Genomic DNA, 26,227 nt, shown 5'->3' on the forward strand with positions numbered 1-26,227 from the left:
AGAGTTAACTATACCAGCTACCTGGAGAAAGGATTGCAGTGCTGATGTTATATTTTTGAGTTTGGCAGTGTTTGAGTTGTTGTCCATTTTGGATGGCAATGCATTGCTTAATGTTGCACTAAAGTAAATGGAGCCTGGCCAGTCATAAAAATTCAAGGTGCAGGGAAATGTCAAAGAGGTACTCCTTCCCTAATATGTAAACCAGAGGCGTAAATTCCAAAAGGAGTCAACATTGGCATATAATTCTCAGAAGTCTGTAATTTTCAGAATGTGTGTTTTAAGTTACAGCCAAATGTATACAGTGTGCCACTCTCTAGTTAGCTAAGACTATTACCTCTGCAGTCTAAGTAAAATTCTTCTATTAGAAAATGTAGTTGAAATTTCTGCCATTTGCTGTTTGTTTGGAATATGAAGAAACAGAAATACAAAAGAATGGCTGTGGTTCTGGCTGCAATTGATTCTGTGTTCCCCCCACAATGTTTCACAGCAAGCTGAGTAAAAGTATTTTTTGTTTTCTTTGCCCTTTAATTTTATGATGAGCTTCACTTTTTAAATTTGAAAATACAGAGAATGATTCAGTTTATGTCATGTTTTATTGTTTGATTTTTAGCTGTTAAGAGTACTGTCTCATTTCTTCATAAGGTAAGGAAGAAATACCAAACATGCAATTGTAAGATGTTCAGATTGTTGGATTTTTTTGTTGTGTTTTTTTTTTTTTAATCCAGCAAGCAACCAACTGTTTTAGAGCATCAGGGAAATGGGGCATAGGAAAGTTTTTATCAGAAATTTTCATGCTTTGATAGTTCTTCATTCTATCACAGGGCTGTGCAGAACTTTTAAGTGTCACAAGATAGAGAGAAACTTGATTTGTGCACATAGAAGTGAAGAGGAAGATGGTTCTCCTCACTGTCTGTCCTTTATCGTTATACTTTATGGTTCATTTATCAGTAATGATTTTTAACATGTCTGTTTATATTAAACCCAGGGTAATTTAGTGTCCTATGGTAAGAGGAGAGACTCTTACTTCAGGAGGGAAAAACATAAAAACCAGATTCAGGCCAAGCAAATAAACTGTATTTGACGTGCAAATAGTTTAAAAAGCTACATCAGCACAGGTCTAGTAGGTGTGCTGTTATATCTTAGCAGTAGCATCTCAGAGCATCAACAGCTGCTCTGTTGGCAAATACAAGAACTACAATGTTTGGTTTCATATAATATTACTCTTCTAGTGTGTGAGTGCAAAGTAGTTTTTTTCATGCTTTCATAATGAAATATATATTTCCCAGTGTACAGTGACAGATTAATTAAAGAGATTAAACTTTTTTATTATTATTACCATGCTGAAGACATGAAATAAGAATTAGGGGAAAAGATCAAATGTTATAAATTTATTTTGGGACATATATATTGCAACCTCTGTGGAAGCTTTTGAAAATTCTGGCAAAGATCAATACACGTCCAATAAAACCTTTAAACTTGCAATAAAACAATATTTTAAACATTATATATATATTTTTATATATATTCTTAATTAAAGGGATCATTTTAGCAGGATTTTTTTTTAAATATACTGCATTCCTCTGACATAGCTCTTTCCAGATTGAAGGGATGCAAATGAGGTAAGAATTAAGGCAAACCTAAAAGGCATGCAAATGAAGTACATTTATATCCACTGACAATACAAGCACGTGTGGATCAGACGTGGGAGCTGAAGAGCTCTTCCTCTCTGTCTGTCCAGAACTACTTTACAGCAGAATGGTGACATGATTTATAATAAACAGTTAACATTACCATGGGAATTCAGTGTCACTAACATTACTCAGTCTAGGAGACACAGAGCTAGCATCAGTAAAACATGAACAATAAATAATATAATTCACTGCAGCACAGGCCTGCTGCACAGGCTTCAGAGGAAGAGGGTTGTTATGAAATGACATTGCACACATCACGTTGTGGCAGTTTATTTTTATAATATATACTTTTAAAATTCTTTAGCAAATGACATTCTCATGCACACGAGTGTTTCAAACACAAGAAGCAAGTCCATTTATAGGTAGTCCAAGCAAATTTTTGTGTGTGTGGAAATAGCTGCAAACTGAATGGAACATTAAACTTCTGTGCAGTCTATGACGCATTGTACACAAGCTCATTTTTGAATGTCACACTGCAGGAGTAATACAATGGACGGATCACTCTTTGCAGCTTCTTTGAATTCATCCAGTGTGATCTGATCGTCTTTGTTCTTATCCATCTTACTGAAGATCTTGTCTACCCGTTGCTCAGGCGTCAGACCATCCTCATTCATTTTCATCATTATCACAGTGCCCACCATTTTGTAGATGGCCTTTGGAAAGAAACCAAATGAAAAATTCAACATAAAATTCAATCTAATTTTCTGATGTGATCAGATTCTGGAAATCTGTTCTAATAATAAAATGATTGCCAGTTTCTCTAAAGATTTTTTCCTTTTCTTCTTAGAATTCCGTATTCAGATACTTAAAACAAGGAAGAATATATTTTAGTTTCTTTAGATGTGGGTTTATTTTTGTGGTTACATTTTGTATTCTGGAATGAATTTCTTTGGTTTCCTGTTTCACAGTGCAAAACTCTTGTAACTTATTCTCTGGGTCAACTGCTTAGTTGAAATATTTCACATAAATTCTGAATAATTCATTTTAGAAGTCATCACCTTTTAATATGTTTCTGTGTGTACATGTGGGCACAATCTGGTATTAACTACTGCAGCAAGTAGCTGGCAGATGATGAAGGCAGTCAACTTTATCCTTCCTCTTATGTGTTGTGGTCATCTTAAAGCCCATCTGGGAGAGCTCACTTAAAATAGTGTGTTGTTATCCCTGTAATTTCTGTAATCATCTGAAGTTAATCTCTGGTAAGGTTTCAGCTACTTGAGCTACAATCCAGTAATTTCAGGGGTGTCAAGTGACTTTTGAGATGGGCTTTGTAAATCCTATGCTGGGCTGTTCTTATGATTAATCCATTCATCAGGGGAAAAAAAAAATCTCTGGATATTTAAAAGCTTATATGCACATATGTACTCTGCAATTCTCCTAGATTACATCTACTACCATGTCAATGTGCTTGTACCACTTAGGCATAAGTCAGAATAGGATGAGTGTGTACAATGCAGGCTTTTAATGGTATCAAACAGCCTCTGGTGTGCCTAAAATCTAAAGTCTGGGCGAACAAGGAATCAAATTTTATTAATGTTCAGACATTTTTTGAGTGTCATATTGATCTCACCTCTATAATTTCCAGCATTTCCACTCTTGTAATTTTACCATCACCATCCAAGTCATACATGTTGAAGGCCCAGTTCAGCTTTTGCTCAAAGCTGCCCCGTGAGGTGATGGACAGAGCACAAATGAACTCTCTGAAGTCGATGGTCCCATCTCCGTTTTTATCAAAGGTTCGGAAGGCGTGCTGGGCAAACTTTGAAGCATCTCCATATGGAAAGAACTGCAAAAAAAAATAATTCATAGAACTGTGGGTAATGCAAAGGAGTGAGGTATACACCTGCCTGCAGAATACTGCAGTGAGGCATTTATGAAGAGTGGCTGGTGAGCTCTGTGGGAAATGGAGGATCTGCAATGTAAGGTTCCCTAACAGTCACATTGGAATGATTATTAAGAAATTTATTTCTACAAAAATCTCTCAGCTTGCCGCAAACTATATTACAATTATATTTAATGCTCATTTACAGCTAAATTAACTATATGAATCTTAAAATGAAGTGTAAACGGGTCTAAATGGGAGATTGTATGTGATATTCTCTGGCTATGAAATACAGCAACCAGGGTGTGTTTTAACAGTACTTTAGCCAGCCCTTTATATGTTGCAACCAAGTGTATGTGTGGGATTGTTGTTACATAACTTGATTTATTTAAAAAAAAATAATCCATATATAACAGAAAAAAACCATGAACACATGCCCTATTCTGCCAACCAACATTCAAGTAATAAGAACTGAGATCCAGTTAAACAATACAGTGCAATGATTTTCATATTTAATATCCATTATCAGTGAATGCTGCAACTGACTGTAATTTAACAGACAATTTTAAATGACCATAACATGTATTGTTTTCAGCTGATGTATTTTCCCCTTTGGAAATATATGGCTTAAGACGTTCAAGCTGGTAGTTGTTCTTTCTGTGGGTTAGACTCAAGAAAACACACCCCTTAAGAAAGGGGGTTTTAAACGCATGCTGAAGACCCATTGTAGTGCAGGGACCATACACAAATAATGTTTGTTTCTATATTCTCAGCACAATTTCATGGAGGCTTTTATGCTCCTAATATATAAACATGCATTACTCCCCATTTGAGAGCCATCTCATTTTGTGCTGTTTAAAATTCCAATTCTTAGTAAGTACTGCATTTAATAATGTCAGTTTGAAGGAAAGTCTTCAGTGGCAGCCAAGGAAGTGGAACTGCATTTTATGATTTTCCATTTCCCTTGTCTGTAGGCTGATGGTTGCTGTAGTCACATGTGAACAGTCTTGAACAAGATACTCCAATTTCATGGGTGATCTTGGAGCATATACAGAAAACAGTGCTGACAATAGTCTGACTGAATATGGATGTGGAGCATGACAAGTCTTTGCTGCTTTTCCCTTGAGGATGCCAAATGGCCATTTCTATACTGTGTCTTGCCCTAAAAATGCAAAACTTATTGCAGAGCCAGCTGCCTGCACTATGTGGCCATGTGGGTCATGTCAGGAGCCACTGCTGCATTGCCACAGGGGTCCTAACATGAAAGTTTCCTTTCAAGTTACTGGTTTCTCTGATACCAACTTTTCAGTCACCATTCTAGATAACCTTTGCATTGCTGAAGAGCAGTGCTACAATTGCTTCTCTTGCTCAGTGCATTATGGTGATTGTAAAATCTTCATCTTCCCCTCAAAAGGGAGAGCAGTTTTGCCCAGCTCCATCCATTCTGAATACTGCCCTGTTGTGAATTACTCCGAAAGGGATGCAAATTGCTGTATTATCCTGTAAGTGGTATCAAATATGCCCATCTCACTTCCCAAGTATCTTTTTGGGAGGATATTTGAACATGGTGTGGAGTTATTGAGTGAGTGGGATGCTGTACCCACTCCAGTGGTAATTTATCCAGGTCAACATTACTGTTAAGGTTGTGATTTTCTCATTTCACTTGGTATGGATCAGTATCCACCCACTGCTTCTACACTCCTTCTCCAGTAGCTGAAACAGTATTTGATATTGTCTCCTCCTGAAAATGTAACTTCTGTGCCTGTACTGAACCCAGCCCATTTCTGTTTCAATAATCAAAACTGATGGATCTGTAACTACCTCAAGGTACTACTGCAGCTCTTTCTGTACTTTCTGCTTTCTGGCCTTGTTATGGGTTTGGCCAGGTGGGCCTAAATTTAGGTTTTAAAGTTCAGACTAGGCCTGAAATTGTCAGCTAACTTGAGCTGGGCTGAGCTAGCTAACAGCTGACTTCTTCTAGCCAATAATATTGTATTCCATACCATACTACATCATCTCAAAGGGTGTAAAATCCAGTGTGTGGGAGTGGCTTGGGCAGTTCTGCCATGGCCGAGGTACAAGCTGGACATGATCCAGCTTCTGTCTTGGACCAGGCCTTGCTTCTGCTCTTGCTGCCTCTGCTTGCATTTTGTGTGAATTCAGGGAAGTAGGAACATTTTTGTTGTTACTCTTTCTGTTTCTTGCTAGGTGTCTTTTAGAATACTTATAGATTTAGAGTGATACACTTTGTATTAATTGGGGAGTGGGAAGTTATTTCCTGTTATATATATGTAACTTGTGTAAGTGTGTGTTATATTGTAGTTTTCTCTTAATTTTCTTTTTTCTGTATAAATACATGTAGTTAATTTCAGCATAAACCTGGTTTAGAGGTTTTTTTCCTTTTTCCCTCTTCTTTTTTCCCTTAGCTGGTTGGGGGGAGGAGGAACCCTTTTCACTCTGTCCTAGACAGTTGGCGTTTTGCCAGCTCAACCCAAAACAGGCCTTTAATCATAACTGGGCTCATCAACAGATACAAAGATATATGGGTTCTCTCATACAATCCAGGACTGCAGTGACTGCAGTTACCAGACCTTGCTGAACTGTGCCTCAAACTGCTGTCAAAGCAAAGAGGGCTACCTCTATGGGAAGGTTCCTTGGGCTCACAGCCCCTACATTCAGCTGGGTGAGAACAGAATTTTCTGAATATTAGCCAAAACATGAATGTTACTTGCAGGTTAGTGAAAACCCTTCTCACTGCTTCCTCTTCTTCATGATCTATGTCCTTCCTCCAACGCCTGTACCAACTGCAGATGTTGACACAGGTGATACTTAATTTTACATGTGAGTGTACATGAATGTGCACTTGGTCCAGACTACTGGTGAGAGTTTAAGAAATGGTTCTCATGCCCTGCATTCCACCGTGAATTCCAAAGTATCCCCTTCTGTTCTTGAGAGGCTGTTCAAAGCAAAGACAAATCTCTTGCTTTTAAATCTGTACTGATGTCTACCCTGTATGTGTTACAGAACAAAATAGTTCAGAACTTTACAGTCTTCCAAGTACTTTTGTTCAGAACTAACTATTGCTGAGGATCTGTATTCCTGTGATTGCCACTCTATAGTCCCTATAAGAGAAAGGCAAATAGCTGGAGGGATCTGGGACTGTTCTTTTCAATGTCCAGAGAACGAAAATATATAAATGGTACAAACATATTGGTGAGATCAAAGAACTAAATTCCTGTGAAGAAGTGCACCTACACAAAAGGTTAAGAAGTGGCAGACACCCAAAAACATGCAGGAGCCCAAGAACAAAGCAGGGATTTGGCTGAAGGTGCCAAAGACCATCACCAAGCTGACTACCCCTTTGCCAGTCATACCATTAACCTCACGTAGCAGGGAGAAAAACATCCTTGTAATTTTTTATCACAGGCAACACCTCAAATTTTTCAATTCTCAGGTGAGGAAGGTGGTGGCACTGCTCAAAGCTAAGCCTTGGCATTTACAGCCTCATAAGGTAAAAAAAAATGGAACTGTTGCCCTTTTTTTTTTTTCTTTTTTTTTCTGTTTGCCTCCCTGTAGGCAGCAAATGCAGTAGAAGGTCTTTTAGGGACTGAAGGCACTCTTCTCCAGTCTGTACCTGCTGATTTTTAGTATTTTTAGCTCAGAACAACTAAAAAACATTGTCAAAACTTGTTTAAAAACTTACTTGAAGACTTCCACTGGCCTGTTTTGAAACAATTCATAAATACGACATGGAGTAAAAGAAAGCTAAAACAATTATGGAGCAAAAAAAAGCCAGCTCTGGCAAAACATTATTTGACTATTGAAATACAGTGAGGGCAGAGGCTTTAACTACTTTCAGAGCAGTCTAAGCAAAGTGACAAGGGGAGTCAGGGATCTCTGGAAAACAAACACCCATTTTGTCAGGGAATATGAGTAGTCTGCCTCTGGCATGAGTTCAGTGAAAACCTCAGAAACAAGAAACAATGGATTTTCAGATACTAAAGCCACTGGGAGGGTTGGTGCCTTCAGCCTTGCCTTCTCTGCAAACCCTTGTCCAGGTGATCGATCTAAATATGAAAGCAACCAGTTCCCTTCTACTGCAACCTACCACTGAAAAGAGCACTCTACACACCAGCATTGTCTCCTGCTCTACCTGTTTCCTCCAGAAATCAAGACAAACTATATCTGCCCAGCCTTTTTACAGCAGCCAGTTCCAAGGGGGACCTAACACTGTTCATTCCTTTGTTTCTGCTTCTCTAGTCTCATCTAGTGGAAGGTCTCCCTGCTCCAGCAATGGTGTCCCTGCCCATGCCAGGAGTCTGGAACTAGATCATCTTTAAGGTACCTTCTAACCCAAACCATACTATGATTCATCTCTTGCTTGGTCTATGTGTTTTCTAAGCAGTTAGATCAACATGCTGGGGTGTGAACAAAGTGTTATGTCTACAGATAACTGCCAATTATGAAAAGAAAAAGGAAGATTAAAAAAAAAATCCCTTATTCTGCTTCTAAATGTTGGAAGAGAGGATTGTCTTGCAGATTCTTAACTCCCACAGTGTTTCTGGACACTTTTGTGGTATATGGGAGGCATTCAAATGGTCCTGGAATAAGAATGTCCAGTGAATAGCATCTGCAACTTGTATATAACTTGGGAAAACTGATTAAATATCTGGAAATATTTATCTGCTTGGCTGCAGCTGCTTTAGCCTCGTTGAAGCCATGCTGTTCCACAGACGACTTGGTGATGAACTCTATTCAGATCATCTTTGGGAGGGAATTAGTGCAAAAGCATAAAGCATATGCTAAAGCATATGGCTAAAAATTTAGCATATGTCTGAAACATAAAGAAAAAAACCCAAAGTCAACTTCACTAAATTCTCCAGGGTTGGAGGGGCTGGGAAAATGAGCGTCTCTCCTTCCTTGGTGTGGTGGAGTGGAGTGAATCTACAGACTGGCCTGAGTGGTACTTTGCTTCCCACATGATGTTTTATCATAGCTGAGATGCATTTCTTTGAAAGGGAAATTCTGCTATAAAATAGAGAAAACCAGAATCAGACTAGTGTACAGAAAGCAGAACATGCTGCCTACACATGCCCAGGTGACAACTTGGTCACTGAAGTAAGGTCACAGCTTCCAGAACTGAGGTGGGAGCTGGAGCACAGAAGAGGAGGCAGGGAAGCAGAAGGTGGTACAGGGTTTCTGTATTGCAGGTTTGAAGAAGATGGAAGAAGCAGCTGCTGATGCCCCTGACAGAGGAAATGCCCCATGTGGGGCTCAGCACTACCAGCTCTGCTGAGGGCTGATGCAGCCAAGAGGGATGAGGGGGCACAGGTGTTGGCAGGGGCCAATATGTGAAAACGAGCCTTACAGTTGGCTCCCAAAGGAAAAACCTTACACAATTGATGCTGTTATGCTTTAGGAAGGAGTTACTTATCCTTCTTATCTGCTTTATTAGGGATTTATTTCCTCCCTTTTATAAGTTTGATAGGCAGTCGGGTCACCTTTCTTAGTGGAAACATGAGCACTCTGAGAATCAAAGAGTTTGGCTGCATTTGGAAGCTCATATAGGTAATTTTTTAATCAAAACTCTTAAATTTGAACCCAGATGCTGATAGCTGCTGGTCAAGCCTGGTCTTACAGCTCCTTGGAACTGAGGTCACTGGGGAGGATGCCTGTGATGACTGAGTAGCAGTCTCTAGTCTGCTCTCTAGTTTTCCAGGAGGATGAAGTTCTGGATTCCTGCCAGAAGTACAAACACAGAAGTTGAGGAAGTATGGAAAAATATTATCCTTTAATTGTCTCCTTTACTAAAAAATAATTGTAACTTACTACAATGTACTGTACTCTTGGACTTCAAGTTTTTAGGCATGAGAAGGGGAAGAAATGCCCAGGCTGCGACCTGTTGGGAAGGCTGTGCTGCTCTGGTACCAGGGTGACCTGCAGGGCTGCAGCCTGTCTCTGCCAGCAGCACCTCTGTAAAAATGATAACCAAAGTAACAAGGGCATGAGCAGACCAGCACAAAAAGACACAGCAGCACATCTGTCCTTCTTCTCAAGAGATCTGACTGCCCTGTGACTACACAGTTCAAGGGCAGGTCAGGACAGAAAAACCATTAAAATAGATAAAAGAAATATTTTTAAGACTTCATAGAATCATAGAATCGATTGGGTTGGAAAAGACCTCCAAGATCATCGAGTCCAACCCTTGGTCCAACTCCAGTCCATTTACTAGATCATGGCACTCAGTGCCACGTCCAATCTCAGTTTAAAAATCTCCAGGGATGGTGAGTCCACCACCTCTCTGGGCAGCCCATTACAATGCCTGATTACTCTCTCTGGAAAGAATTTTTTTCTGATCTCCAACTTAAATTTCCCCTGGCAGAGCTTAAGCCCGTGCCCCCTTGTCCTATTGCTGAGTGCCTGGGAGAAGAGACCAACCCCCACCTGGCTAGAACTTCCCTTCAGGTAGTTCTAGACAGTGATGAGGTCACCTCTGAGCCTCCTCTTCTCCAGGCTAAACAACCCCAGCTCCCTCAGCCTCTCCCCATAGGGCTTGTGCTCCAGTCCCTTCATCAGCCTTGTTGCTCTTCTCTGGACTCGCTCCAGCACCTCAATATCCTTTCTGAACTGAGGGGCCCAGAACTGAACACAACACTCAAGGTGTGGCCTCACCAACGCAGAGTCCAGGGGAAGGATCACTGCCCTGGTCCTGCTGGTCACGCTATTTTTGATACAGGACAGGATACCATTGGCCTTCTTGGCCACCTGGGCACACTGTTGGCTCATGTTGAGCTTCCTGTCAATTAGTACTCCAAGGTCCCTTTCTGCCTGGCTGCTCTCCAGCCACTCTGTGCCCAACCTGGAGCGCTGCAGGGGGTTGTTGTGGCCAAAGTGCAGGACCCGGCACTTGGCCTTGTTGAACTTCATCCCATTGGAATCAGCCCATCTCTCAAGGCTATCCAGATCCCTCTGCAGAGCCCTCCTGCCTTCCAGCAGGTCGACACTCCCTCCCAACTTGGTGTCATCAGCAAATTTGCTGCTGATGGACTCAATCCCCTCATCTAAATCATCAATAAAGATGTTAAACAGGACCGGACCCAACATAGACCCCTGGGGAACACCACTGGTGACTGGCCGCCAGCTGGATGCAGCTCCGTTCACCAGCACTCTCTGGGCCTGACCCTCCAGCCAGCTCCTAATCCAGGAGAGGGTACACTTGTCCAGGCCATGGGCTACCAGCTTTTCCAGGAGTATATTATGGGAGACAGTGTCAAAGGCCTTGCTGAAGTCCAGATAGACACATGCATAGCCTTCCTCTCATCCACCAGGTGGGTCACCTGATCGTAAAAAGAGATCAGGTTGGTCAGGTTGGCTGCACTTCCTGGGGATGTGCAGATTAAAAATTGGGTAAGGCACAATATGCCTCTCTTATTCATGTTATATCTCACCTTAATCTCACCCTTAATTTCTGAACTGCCTCCATGCCCCGTGCTGGAGTGGAGATCATCCCACCACGAGTGGTTGGGACTGACAGGGACCAGGGACAAGGCAAGGCTGAGCAGGACAGGGCTGTGAGCAGGAGCCTCTGTGGGTGAGAGAGCCACAACATCACCCTGGAGCACTGACATGCATTGGAGAGAGGCTTCTCCAAAGAGTCACCTTAAGTGATCAAATGTCAGACTTCTCCCTTGCTTGGCTGTAGGGTAAGCAGAGAGGTCACTAAGGTTAAATTATAGTTAAATTGCAAAGTAAATCTTCACAGCCCTAAGCAGGGAGATTTCTAGCCTTTATAATTCTCTGATTAGGCCCTTTTGGCTGGAGTGTTTTCTGGGCTTGCCTGCAAAACAGGCTTTTGTAGGCAAATGACAGCAGTGGGATGGTGCAGCATCTTTTGCTTGGTCGGAGGTGTGAGTTGGACATGGAAACCTCACACTTGCCTGCCTTCCTCATCTGAGACAAGCTGAACGAGTAGGTCAGGGCAGTGCACCGGCTACATCATAGTGTGGATGAGTTCCCAAACTGGGAAGAGCTTGTGTGAACTAATATTAAAGGGATCGGGAAGAGAGCAAACTTTTTTTTAACAAATTAGTGGTTGAGGAACTGCTTTAGGAGACAGTAGATTTGCATTTGAGTATTTCCTCCATTAAATATATTTAAAAATCTACTTTAACTCAGGTAATTTTCACAATTCTCCTTTCGCTTCATCTGCATCTTAACCACTATAATACCTGGAAGAACATACGCTATTAGAAGTATGGGCCAAGATAAATGATCCAATTATTTCAATGAGTTTTGAATTGGGTTTAAGATCATGCTAAATCTGAAAGTATTTCCTTACTACTTTCTACTTGTGTTAAAGGTTTTCCCTTAGTTACTATTCATTGGATGAGATATTTAATGAACTGAAAAAAATGCAAATGTTGTTTTTCAAGTCCAGACCCTCAAGAGCCTTTAGGCAATCAAGTCAGAACCCACAAAGGGACACAGGCAGTAAAAGGTACTGAGCAATCTTTGCCATAGCCAGGTCTTCCATCACTCTAAGCATCCAAATGTTTTGGCTGTGGTTTTTCAGGGGCTCTTCTCAAGCAACTCTTTTGTCTAGACCTTGGAGATTTAGTTCCCCCAAAGGCAACTTAACACACCTCACTGTGTTGAAGCCCCTATGTGGTTCCTATTCCCCAAGGCCCTTTAATTGAAAACCATTTAGATGCATTTACAAAACCACTAAGGATTTAAGTCTCAGAGCTCTCCAAGGCAGAGGTTTGCTGCAGACATAACAAGCAGTGAATGAACACCCAAGAATTTGGCTTCACAGAAGCAGAAGTAACTTCATCAGCTATGCATTCTTCCATTAACAATTTAATCAAATGTTAAAGGATCTCATCCCAGAGATACAGATATTCTTGTCCTGATCCCAGCTCTTAGCCACAGAGTAGCAGCACATCAGCACAGAAAGGCACATCACATGCCTTTGAAAGGTCTGGGGCTCTCTTGTTCATATGCATAAAAAATGATGTGAGGGTTACAATTTTGTTTCTTTACTGAAATTCCAGGTGGAACAGGATAATGTTTCTGCACTGTGCTAGAGGTGGGATGCTGTAACAGATCCAGACCTGATATACAGAATTGTGGTACAGATGGGGACCCACTTCTCAACCTTCTCCTTCTCCTGTTCCCTCTCACCCTCCATTATCACTCCCTTATGCAGAGAAATCCTCGGAGAGATCTAAAAGCAACTGCTCACCCCCAGCTACAGCAGCGAGGCCACTGACCTCCATATGGAGCAAGTGCTGCACAAATGGGGCTGAAAGGGATCCTGATCTCTGCTCCACCACAGGTACAGTCAGAGGAAAATGGGAGGGTTGGTTGGGTCTTGTGGGTTAATGGTGCATGTAAAACTGTCTGGAATCGCAGCAGCGTTTTGTGCTGCTATTTCAAAGCTGCCCGACCTTGCCCAACCACATCTTGTGTGTATTACTAAGCTATTTAGCTTAAAAATTCATTTTATTAAGCTATTTTTATGTTGCAGATAAAGTTGGAAAGGGCTAATATAGGCCTAATAAACTGTTCATGGATTTCAGCTGCCTTCCAAAACACAAATAAATGGATAAAAATGGTACTACTGTGTCACAGTGTACCTTTTGAAATCCAAACTCAGCGTATTACTCCAAGGCACTCAAGAAACAGGAAGATTATCACAGTAGATTACGATATTTAGCCTGTCCATGTGCAGGACTGCAGCTTCTGCTGGTGGAATATGCAATGAAGCAACAGCATTGATGTATTTTTTGCTGGTACATTAATATACATTGCCTCAGAAGTCAGATTCATATTGTGTTCCTCCTACAGCTGCCTCTACCAGGAGGAAAACATTAACATAGTTTTCCTGTTTCTCCTTCTCCCATTCAACCTCTGAAAGGTTATTATCTCCTTCCATCCTGTCACATGTGTACCAAACCATTTCACACACAAAGCACATGGGTCCCTGCTCAGTATCTGGGAGAAAGGCCATTTTCTGGCTCCACTCAAGCCTTTTTATTATGCTTTACACAGACAAAAGATGCATTGGGACAACGCACTGGAATATGCAAAATTGGAGCATGCAATGCCACAACCCAGTACTGCAGGTCTGCACAGCTTTTACCAGCTGGATTCCTTCAGAGGAATCAAGTTCTTCTCTCAAGTCAGCCAAAAAAGGAGTCTGATTATGTTTTGCTGAGTATCAGGGAAGAGATTACCCCATAGGATTACAATGGATTGATACACATAAATCTGGGCTTCAGTCTGACAGGATTCAGATCTGAACCTTTTAACAGTGGCAAAATTCATTGCTGCAAAGAAGAAATAAGAACAGTATTTTCTGCAGCAGGGAGAATAAAAACAAGACATCAGGGATAAAGAATCAGTTGCAGAGCAGGAACAAAACAGAGGAATGAAAAAACCCACACCCTTATGCACTGTTGCAGAGCTAATCTTGACAGCAAAAGCTCTCCAGCCCTTTGCACCATAAATGCTGAGTCTGGTATAGCTGCATATCTGCAGTGTAAGGGGGAAATATCCCACCTAGGAAACCTGCCTCCAGTCACCTGGCTGCAGCTTGCCAGAGGGTCCCAAGGAGCAGGCACCACCCACAACTGTGAGTCTATAGGTCTCAGCAGCATCTAAGCCACAGGGCTCAGCCTCTGGGTCTAAACATCTGTTTAGATTCAGGACTCGGTTCTCCATGTGTAAATTTGTGAGCTGTCCTCACCTCAGAGGTGCACTGGGAAGATAAACACAAAGAAGGATTGTGATTATTTCAGATACTGCAGCAGTGGGAGTCATATCACTGGCAAGAACTGGGGAGAGCTGCCAAACCTCGTGGATGTTTACTGCTCATGCCCCTGCTCAGTAGCTTTAATGCTGTGAAGACATATGCATGCATAGACACATGGGGAGGTTTAGAAGCAGCTGTCAGTTTTTTATATAAAGAAATATTTAGATGAGCCAAGAAATGTTTCTCCCCTTCATAGGGAAAATTCACAACTTGTACAGGCTGAAGTGGGATTAGCGAAGAGTTTGTCTCACTCAGACCTCCAAAGACTGTGACTAGCACTTACATTATTGTTAAAGACTAAATTACTCTGTCTTGCAGATGTTTTTAGCCATTGTAGAAATGCTCATTTGAACAATATAGAGAAGAAATATTTGAAAATTTAGGAGCTGATCATGAATTATCAATAAAAGATCCTTGCACTCATGTGACACAGAAGTTAAGAGCCCAGAGAAGCACAAGCCACAAGCTGTGCTAAGGCAAGACCCACTGTAAAAAGCAAGAGGTTGGAGCAAGATGGATGGGAAAAGAGAAGTCATGCTTCTTCTTCACAAACATCCATCTGGCAAAGTCTACCTCTACCTCTAAAAAAACATCCAACCTGAAAAGTTAATCTCTATATTCATATTTCTGGGAAATTAACTAGTCATTAACTAGCAGGAAATGAATTGATTTTCAATCTCAGCTTTTCTCTGATTAGATTTGGACAATAAGAAACTTAATTGAGCTGTGGTAGTGCTAGAGGTCAATGCACTAGCAGATCAGCTATTACTCACTGCTACTAAAAAAAAAGTCTTCAGAGAAAATTCTCATCAAAACAATTAGTATCACTAGTTCTTAATGCCACAACTACAACTGATTAAATGTTATTTCTCTTTGATCTTCCTTAACTAAGCAGCAGCACTGGAACACTTTATTTATTTTAAGTTTGGCACAGTTTTCCAGTACCCCAAGGTCAGCAACAGCACAGGGCTATGACAATGTCAGGATCCTGCTGCACTGTAGCTATGCCCCAGCCTCATTACAACGTCCTTTTTCTTGACACCATGTTATCTCTTTAGAAATCTGGGAACATACCAGATGGAGAATACACTGATCTGGGACATTGTTAATTTTTTTTCACCCCTTCTTTTTTTTTTCTCTCCCCAGTAGAGATCATCTGACTCCTTTTCATTTCTGAAAGAGGCTTTATTTTCCCAGGGAGTTTTGGTTCCAAAGCTTCAGAATATTAACTTGAATGCTATGCCTGCTGTGTTGTGAAGTCCTTAGTGCAAATTTCCCAAAAGAGCAGGACTATAGAAGCATCAGTAAGTGCCATTTCCAGCCAAAAAGGGATTTGAAACACGAGTTGCTGAAGTCTGAGACAACCATCTTATGAATATACAGATGGGACCGCAGAAAAAATACTCGTTCCTGAAATATCTGCCTGTCTCATATACTTATGTAATATGCCCTCCTAGAATTCCTATACATATGGAGTTGTTATAGCTCAGTACTGCAGACAGGAAACTGCAGAAAGAGAAGGAAAATGGCTGTTTCTGGGCATATCAGAGAACTGACACTTCCCAAAGGGAGAAGAGGTAACGGAATGGAATGGACCATGAAGTCAGAGGGGAGAGGCAGGAAGAGTGGTAGCAACAGCAGCAACAATTGACATAATAGATAAGAGGGCAAGTGGGCAACAACTTGGCATAATCCTTATTCCCTTATGTCCCTAGGCATATCCTACTGACTTCAGTACTGAGTTTGAAAACAATCCAACCACTCACAGAGGAACGGTACTGAAATTAAGTTTGAATCATTTGAAATCAGGCCCACATTTCTATCTGCTGCAAGGTCTGTCTCAGAGCTTTTCTTCTGCAATGAAGCTGAGAGCAGAGAGGTTTTCAGCTATCCTGAAAATTCTGTGCAGCCTTACCTGGGAGATCCATCCCTCTGTAGGCCTTCCAATTCTGTTTTTATGGAGACTAATACTAAAAATGAAAAAAGATTCTTTTAACACAGTGCAGTTTTCAGCAGACAGCTTTCCAAGATAATTTATTTTCTTCCATATCTATGCCTTCTCCTGTAACATAAACCGTTTCAAAGGTCAGTGTGAAGACTGACAATTCCAACTGCATATAAAAACCTTGAAATATCAGCACTCTGGTGCAAGGGATCATGCATCTATATCTACGTATACATCTGGAGAATCTGTATCTCTGTATCTATATAGAGAGATGTATCAAGGGAGTGGACTAAATCAATTGCTGTCTAGAAAGAGGACAATACTGTTGAACTCATTAACGTTTAAAAAGAACCAGTTTTATTTATATGAAATGTTGGGCACATTTGTAGTTCCAGGTGAATAGCCATTATTATTGCTGTTACTGCTAGTCACAGAATCTAGGAATCTTGGTTGAGCAGCATTTGGATAACACCTAAAGTTCAACATGTAGAAAGAGGAAAAGACAACACTAGGAGCTTGGAAGACCTTTCTTTGTGACTTGAATCCAAAGGATTTTCCCAAGGGTGAAAAGAAGAGAGGAATGGCACAACCCATTGTGTCACCTTCTGAGAATTAAAAAGATATGTGGGCAGGTCTAGAAAAAACCACAGGTATTCAAACAGTGATAGTTCTCAGGTATGCTGTCTCCTTGGCTAATAGCCTGACAGAGCAGTTCCACTAAGGGGAAGGAATTTTGAACAAAGACTTCCAAATTATGGAATTATTTCAATTATGGAATTAGGTGAAGGAGCTTTACACTCTTCTTCCTTGTCTAAAATAGTGCAAGAAGGCAAAGTCCTCATCACACACAACTTATTTTTCCCATCAGTTATGTTCTTTGTTATCTGTAGACAGAGATGTAGAAAACCTCCCCATGGCCATATGGATAACTGCCTTCACATGGAGATGCCACCTCCCTGGATATGCTGCTGCTGTGCTGGTACTCACTGTGCTCAGCCAGTGGAGACAAAATGTGGATACTGATACTAGTGATACTCACTACTAGACAGTTCCCAAAGGTGTCTCCTTTCTATGCAACTGGTCAGCTAAAGAAGACAGTATCATTTCATAGAGTACAGCTTTTCCCTGACTTCATCCCAATCAACTCTAATCAACTCCTGAGGGATGCAATTTCTGTGAGATTACATAAACTGGATCTTTGGACAGGGAAAATTACCCAGAGATTCCTTTTCCTCACTAATGTAACTTTGGATTATTACCTCCCAGTGGGATTCTGTGGGTTTATTCATTCTTCCAGGTATCAGACATGATCACCAGGGCTCATTTTAGGGAAATCTGTAAACTTATTAGTATGAACTGAAACATGCTATTTACTGACTTAGGGCATTGCAAGCGAGAGGCAAGATTGCCTCCTCTCCTGCATTTGCCTGCTGAAGTAACTTTAAATCCTTCAGTACATGGTAACTTTGAATTTCAGTGCCTTTTTGCCATGATTAAACCACCACTGAAGCAAAAAGCTACAATTGGTGGAGCAGCCTCTTCTCTTACAGAAAAGTCAACTGGCTGTGAGCTTACCTGACACTTGGTTCCTTTAAGATCTTGTAATTTTTTGTGGACATAGTCTGCAAAAGACTTAACACTACAATGCAGCGAGACCATACAAAGGGATAGTACAAAAAAAACCACAATAAAATCTGCAGAGAATGAGTTACCTTTGATTAAAAATTATCTTCATCTAAGAAGTGGAAAAACTATACTCACAAAAATGTAATCAATATGCATGCTTAAAAGAAAGCTACTGCCCATGCTCGCTCTTCCAGCACCAGGATATCTCATTGCATGCACTATTTGCCATTGTTACAAGCCTAGCCATACATACACACAGTGATGGAAGTTTCAATGACATAATTAGGAGTCAGCTGAAAGGAAGACACAACAAAAAGCACTTAAGCAATACACTTCTCTAATGTTGATTCTTTCCTGCTTTATTTATCACAGAAGCTTAATGTAGCTACACGTTGTCATTTGGATTAAGTTTCCCTCTGTGCAGCAGACCAGCAGAAGATACTCACACCACTTTAGTTGTGCATAAAATTCTGAGCTTGACAAATGTAAAACTGACTTCTTCACTGCGGTGGTGAATGCAATTGCATTTCACAATCCCCTCAGCTATAACAAAAATCTCTAAAAACCTGAAAGTCTAAGTCCATTTGCAAGCAGGAAAATACAAGGTCTATTTATAGACAGAGTAAACCATAACTAGAGGGATGTATCAAAATCAATCTTTCCTATTAATAAACATTACCTCAAAAACATGCTAAAAATGCAGAATGATGCAATTTGAACTGCCCAGCAGTGTAATTATGGTAACTCTCTCACACTGGGGAACAACCGCTACTTTTCCACGCTGAGTAATGAATATGAGGAATAGATTTGACTTCCCCCCCCCCCAAGTATTCTGGTAAACATGTTAAATAAATCAGGTTATAGGCTTTCATGAATACACAACAACAGCTACTCAGTTCTTAGAAAGCACACAAGATACAGTAACAATAACAGTGGCAAAAAAGGAGTTCAGTATTGGGGTGAGAATTCAAAGGAGGACTGATTAGTCATATGTGCCTTTGGAGAAGTTCACTCTCTTATGTTGTGAGAGCAGCACATTGCATCATCTTAATATTCTTGTACCCCAGAGTCAATAAAGATGATTAAAAAGCCCTATAGACATTAATGGCGAAATAATAAACCATATAATCATGACCTCACTATTACACTACCAACTGCTTTCCAAAAGGCTGCTGGTTTATGCTTGCTAAGAGGGAGCTTCCCAGGAACACTGTTCCTGGTGATGTCAGATCCCAGTGTGCTTTTAAAGTTTATAGCTGGGTGATGCAGCCCAGTTCCTGACATCCACAAGTTCTTTCCTATCTCCTCCATGAGCTGACCACATATAATGCTCTCTAGAGACAAGTTGTTTCTACAGGAACAGTAATGCAATATATTTCACACTTGTTGTTTTTCTCACTTTTCATACTAGACGTAATTAAGGATAAAAAATAATAAGCTAATTCTAGTAAGATGTTAAATTCTTAAACAAAAAATATCAAAACCAAATCCCAAGAAGATGAGAATTAAACAAGAAAGCATTCCCTCAATTGTTTACTATTACCACAGAAGAAACAGGTAGGCCTTTTCTGCAGTGTAGGGGCTTTTCTGAATTTTCTCTCCTATTGCATTTCTTTCTCAACACACTCCTGGTTTAGTGTCTTCTTGATGGTCAAAGGATTTTAGAGGTCAAAGCCTCTAAACACTCAATAATCCATCTGCAAGGGGCATTCAATGAACAACCACTCTCTTAAGGCAGTTGTCTCTAGAATGTAACTGGTTTCACAGAGACACCAGGTGGCATCTTATTTAAAAATATATGACAGAGTTGACATTTCATCTGTTTTAGAGTTCATGTTCTTATAAAAATAGGGCAGTCTCCCCCTTTTCATACCATGAAATCTTTATGGAGAAGCAACAGCACCTTCACAAGTAAAATTACAACCAGATTTCCTCGTAACGAAATCTCAAGATAGATTTGCATCTTTCCTCAGTGACATCCAAATACCTAAGAGTGAAACACTACCCAGGAAATGACCTTCAACAAACCAGTCAGGGAATTCAGTCTCTGAGGAAGTAACAAATACTTATTGAACAAGAAACACGGAAGAGTTGTATTTAGTCCCTGTTAAAAAATATGTGAGGAGAAACTTGAAATACAGACAGGACATGTCTAAAGAAAAACAACAGCCTACCAAGCTAATGGGTGCCAATGCTTTTTAGTGCTGTCAAAATACAAAGAAGCTTATCTTCCAGGCTGGGCTGTAGGGTCCAACTAGGAAACATAACACTGGCATTTCTTGCTGTACCTGGGATGGAGCCCAGAGGATACCTAGCCCAGCTGCCAGGACAGATTTAGCACCATCATCTGCTATGACCCTGGGCACAGACAACCCATGAGAAACAAAACAAAATCCTAAACTACAGCTCCAGAGCTCCCAAATTCACCATTTTAGCACTTGCCCAAGAAGACACCATTAGCAGTAAGGAGCAGTATTTTTGGTTGTACAAGTACATGGGAAAGAGAATTCTGAAAGCACCAAAATCTATGAAGGTCAATTAGAGATTGCTTTCTGAGGTAGCTCTGCTCTTCCTTCCTTACACAAGCCTTGGCAAGAGAATGAACCTGCAGTGGCTCAGCCTCTCCTGCTGGAGTATGAGCAGACCTCCTACTTTTTGGAAGCTCCCAGACCTGAATGATATTTTCACAGAAATCTGCCAGCTGGAGAGTCCTTGTGTCAAGGTTTTGGCTCTTATCATTTGGAAAACAGTGAGAGTATACTCAAAGCAAGCACAGAAAAAGGTAGATTTTTCAGAGTTGTCCAGGTTATTTATAAAGAAAATTGTCTAAATTCAATCTAAATAAAACTCTGCTGGCAGAGAGAGAAGGTCTTAAATTTAATCATTTCTACCTGCTGTCAGCATCAATACTTCTTCCAGCCCTATCTCAAAAAATGTTTAGATCTGACTTCTCTTATTCACTAGATTTCTGACACTATCAACTGTGGACAGCTGTGATATCCAATTGGTAGCACAGGACCTACACCTGTCATCTGTGAATATATTGTCTTTTTCTGGTAGCACTGCTTGCTGAAAAAATATTTTTGCGAGCTGATGTGTTTAAATGGTCTGTCACGTGTAGTTTAACAGGTAGCCTGACAAACAGCAATTCAATGTTCATTACTCAGTGGAGAGGGATGCTGCATCTTGATGGGTGACAAATCCCAAGAGAGGCCATATATCCCAACAGGCATGACCTGACTCCCATTCCAGGTGAGAACTTTGTGATTTCTTTGGGTTATGAAAGACTGCATGAATACATGAATATCTCAGTGAAGAGTAAGATTTTCTCAACTGAAAAATAAAGTGCCACTTCCTCATCGTCTTAAACTGATGACATACCTACAACCCTTCCAGATTTACCAGTGAACAAGACAGTCCTGTTGTATTTCCAGTAACATGCATAATTACGCTGCAATCTACAACCAGCTATTCCAACTGCTGATGTGAAATGACAGGGAGAGAAAGGGATGGTGTGGCGCTGTAGCTTGAATGCGATGCAAATTTGAGGTCACCCTATCATGTGTTTGAGACCTGTCATGAAGCTGAAATACCAGTGAAGCTGTCAGAGATACAGTGACAGCACAGTTCAGCATGCTGATGAAGTGACTAAAATCCAGGATGACTGCAGAGCCAAGGGGAAAAAATAATAATAAAAAAAAGCCGTTTCTTTTTTCCTACCTTGTGTACATAAATAGGAAAGATTTGGTTGCATTATCTTGTGAGCACACTGTCTGATATGTCAGTCTAAAGCAACAACTGACCTGTACTATAATTACAGAGTGGCAGAATATGTTGACTTTTCAGCTGAAATACATCCTTGGCTGTTTTTATTGCTGCAGAGGAGCTGTGTTTTCACAAGAGGGCAATATATATTTTCTACTCACAGCAAAGTAGTTTGTTCTTTTCCCCTGACAGATATCAATGCTTCCATTGTCTCAGGAGAGGCAACAATCTGTAGATGTAGCCAGCTATGCCAATTTGTAAGATGTGTGCTTAATAACAGGTTTTCAATTTAAAAAAGAGCTGTTTTCACACCTACAGATCCCTGAGTGATCCCAAGTGCTTTGCTAGCATCAGTCTAATCCCACAACCTACCCCCACACGTGGACACCAGAGAATCAGCAAAGCCAAGCAACAGAACAAATGAACTTGTGACATCACACATAAATAAGCCATAAACCTAGTCTGGCACTTTTATACCTGACCTGTCACATTATTACTTTGTGGGTCCATCTGCTTGGGACTTTCAGATGAAAACCAGCATGGAATTTGTTTTTAGCAGCCTTTAAGAAAACTCAGATTCCCTGATAAAGGACCACGCTGCATTTGCAGACTGAGTCCCCAGTGAGGCACAGCATGTATAACATGCACCAGAAGCACCAGAGTGCCTGCCCACGCATTGAGGAGTCAAACAGCACATGTGCAACGTGCCCAGGGCTGATGCCAGAAGGTGCAAAGCTCATTGTTTCAGTGCAAACCAGTTATACAACATACAGACACTAGTTACACAACATACAGACATTGGGAGGAGACAACCTGCTATTCACACTGCATGGCGTGGAAGCACATAATTCTCCTCAGGAAGGCTACCAGGAATTCCAGGCACAACTACAAGAAACAGCATTTTTTGAATTTTGGATATTGGAAAGAACTAGCACATCTGAATCATCTACAGCTCTCGAGCCATGAAAGCAAATCGCACACTACACTACTGAGAGGGCAGGCAGATTTCTGGCTGCTCCAAAAAGCCCAGGAATTACAGTTTCCATGTAAAGCAGGTGAGATCTTGGTTTCTAAATACCATGGATCGTGAATCTCGTCTTCTTCCAAATTCTCCATGGAAAGATTGGTTTTTGATTTTAGGCATTAGAAACAAATGCCAAGGCTGGCCAATGAGCTAAGATGTGGCTTTTATGTCTGTGTTATGTTTCTGAACAAGTCCTAGCCACTTACTTAGTCATTTACATTTGAATACTGCATCATTCATCGCTTTCCACTGCACAGTTTCATGCCAGGTTTTCAGCTTTACTGAAGGATTGTCCAAAGCTGAGAGAGAGTATGAAGCATGAAGGACCTAGCAGGCGCTTCCACAGTGGGGGGCCTCAGTGTGCAAGGCTGCTTAGCACTTCTGGGCTGATAAAAACTAGGCAGCATCCCAAGAACCTTCAGGAAATTAGCAGATCTCCAGGGCCCTGAAAATAGTGACCATTTTCACTGTGAACAGTTATGGCAGGAAGGAAGACTCCCTCATGTTCCTTAGCTTGTATTAAAATCCTGTAGGCATGTCTTCCCTCACCTGGTGAGTGGATGCAAGGAGGCCACAGCACTGCTGTGCCTCCATAATCCCCTTCCACCATCATCTTTTTTCAGTTTAACTTGAAAAGATAAAAGCAATTTAATCTGTCCTGCCTTCGACTTGAAGGTTTTGTTCTAAATATATTTTGACAGCAGAAATAAAGACGAAGTTTTAATAGAACTAACTGAACCACAAACTGAATTATGTATTTCCATTTCAGGAGACAATCTCACTGCTAATAACATCACTCTCCTTTCAAAAGCATGTATAACAAAACTCAAAGCATTTCTCTGTTCTTTCACAGTACTGGGTGTCTGGCAGCAGCTGTGCAGCACACAGAGCTGCCTCTTACACGTGTATGTGTCATGTGTCTCACTCGCTTTGTCCAGGAGCTGGGGTGGGACCATCTGAATTGCTGAACCAGTCTGTCTGGAAAATTTGTATCCTAGCGGATTGAAATGCAGACTGAACCCTGGCAACATCCCTGCTCTGGATCTCTGCCTAGAATCTTTATTTCTTCATATTCAGTGTTCTCTGGAAACATGTAGCAGCTGCAGGCCTTCTGTAGGACCCCCACACCAGCAATCTTCCCCCAGAATGGAAGCACATGGCAAGGCCAGGTCTAAACGGTACTGACAGCCTGGAACATCTCAATTTTCCAACAGTGGATTCTTTATGTGGTTCCCATCTTAGAGAAACAACTGCAGTCACCAAGCAGCTTACTAAACAGGGGTCAAATCCTGAATAGATGCCTTGCTCACAGATTTGTTCTTAATTAGCCAAATACCCTCTGAAGACACCAGAAGTGCCCATCAAACAAAGGCACATTTTATTTCCCTTAAGGAAAGGGATTGAAAGAATTTACATCGGCTGCTAAACATATGCTCTAATGACCACCACTGGATTATTAGTAGTGACCTAGATGTAAAAAGCTTTGATCTTCTTACTCCTGGGTTATTATCCAGTTTCTAGATCTCTTAAGGTCAGCCACAGTGAACAAAAATTAGGATGGGTAAAAATTGTGTGCGATCCAAGAAAGAGGACCATAAAATGCTGATCCCAGACATTTCACTGACTAAATCCGGCAGACACCAGTAAACATGATTAATAAAAGCAAGCCAGAAAACAGCATTACATTTCAAAGAAATCTAGGGGTGAATAGCTTGAGGAAATGAGATACAAAGTCTTTCACATGTAGGTCACCAGTTTTAATCCAGCTCTGGTCATAGCAAACTCCAGTCATTAATATCTGACAGAGGTCTGACAACCACATAGAATGAGATGGTGGTCTTTGTTTAATTGCTAGTGGTATCTGCAAAATGTAACATACCAACAGAACTGCAATGCTGCTAAAAGTCTAAGCAGGAAGGTCAAGAACTGACTGGGCACTGACAGAGGATCTCTACCCCCCTTACCAAAAAGCTTCATTGTCTATTAGTGTCAACCTGATATATCTCAAGGGTAATAAATCTTTGTGATGGAACAGAGGATGAAGAAAGTAAAAGGCAGTTCAAAGAGAGCTGTGGTAACTTTGCCACCTTGAACTCAGACCAAGGGCCAGCTCCCCAGCTGGTTCTTCCACTGAAGTGCCAGCATGACACGAGTCCACACTGGCCCGGAGCTGCTCCCTGATCCTTCCAACGAGAGCAGCACAAAGCCAGGACCTGCACATGCGAGGGCAGACATACGGAGCTGTGGAGCCAGGAAAGGAAGGCAGAGAGCAGACCACAGTCATAAAAAAGACAGAAGGAAGAAGGTGCTGCAAACAAACTTAGAGGATGACAGTACAGAAGATGACCTTAGCATGTCTTTCCCCACATGGAGCTGGTTTCATGCCTTGGTCAGTAGGAGTTTATGATGAGCACTGTTGGTCCCACTGCTGTCTCTGGGGCAGGTCACAGCAGACACCAGGGACTGCAGAACAGCCCACACAGTCACGTGTCCCTAACCCACCCCTCAGCCCAGGGAAACTCTCCAGAGTGACACAAATATGCCATCTGAGAGGCACAGTACAGGGAGAGGAGAGAGGAATAAAGGGTCCACCCAGAAGTGATGAATAAATAGAACCCCTTACTGCTGCCTTTTCAAAGCCTTTTCTTTACAGTAGGAGAAAGGCCCGAATTTCCAAAGCCCATGTGAAATACCTAACATTCACCTCAGGAAATGAGAGACTATTTTTTAACTTACACGACAGATCCTCTCAATTGCACATTAGAGCAGAAAGCTCTGATTTAACTAAAAGAATTTTTATTTTTTTTTAAAGTAAAGGCCAAGTTTAAAATTTCAACTTTGATTCATAAGACCAAATGGTGACACACACACCCCCCCCCCCCCCCCTTTTCCTCTAGTAACTGTGCCTTTCCTTTTTTGGACAAAATTTATCTCACTTTATCTGTCCCAAACTCAGGTTTTCCATCTCAGCTAGTTATCAAGGTTCCCTCAACAGTGATGGAAGAGAAGCAGACACCTCCAAGAGGAGACTAGGAGGAAGCTTGAAGAAGTAGGATGAAATCTCTCAGGAGGTGGTTGCTGGAGATGCCCAATGTGTAACTAGTTTAGACTCCAACATGGCAAAATTAAGTGAGTTGAACATAATCTTTAGTAACCTAGCATGACTCTTCAATCATTTTATGGACATTCTTGTGGATATTTTGGTTTCTGTCTTGAACAATGTGCTCTTGATGCTATTATAGAAAGTATTTTTACATGTAATAGTCAAATTATCTGAAGATTGTTTGCAAAAATGACGAATCAAATATATGTCTAAAAAGAATAGCATAGAGTTAAAAATTATGGGTTTAAATACTGCACCACAACTACCAGTACTTATTTTTGTTTTGCAGTTTTTACCTTTTAAAACTCCTCCACTTGCTTTTGGAACTGTGTATGTGACAGGTAAGCATCACATTTCCAAGTATTTTGCATTCAGCAACATCTTATAAAAAGCCATGCTCTTTCATATTGCATTTTAGATTCTATACTCATCATT

At 41.0% G+C, this 26,227-nt stretch overlaps 1 protein-coding gene across 1 annotated transcript in view; it reads right to left on the reverse strand.

Moving 5' to 3' along the window:
* Positions 1-1,304: 1,304 nt before the first annotated feature.
* The window catches only part of VSNL1 (visinin like 1), a 91,111-nt gene continuing 66,188 nt past the window's right edge, over positions 1,305-26,227 (reverse strand). Inside the window, exons 3-4 of the mRNA XM_071548314.1 lie at positions 3,262-3,477; positions 1,305-2,344 (exon numbers count right to left, since the gene is read on the reverse strand). Of these exons, the coding sequence (XP_071404415.1) occupies positions 2,147-2,344; positions 3,262-3,477 (414 nt within the window). The 3' untranslated portion in view covers positions 1,305-2,146. The remainder of the gene's footprint in view (positions 2,345-3,261; positions 3,478-26,227) is intronic.

Source organism: Pithys albifrons, chromosome 2 (genome assembly GCF_047495875.1).
Source record: "Pithys albifrons albifrons isolate INPA30051 chromosome 2, PitAlb_v1, whole genome shotgun sequence".
Lineage (NCBI taxonomy): Eukaryota > Metazoa > Chordata > Aves > Passeriformes > Thamnophilidae > Pithys > Pithys albifrons.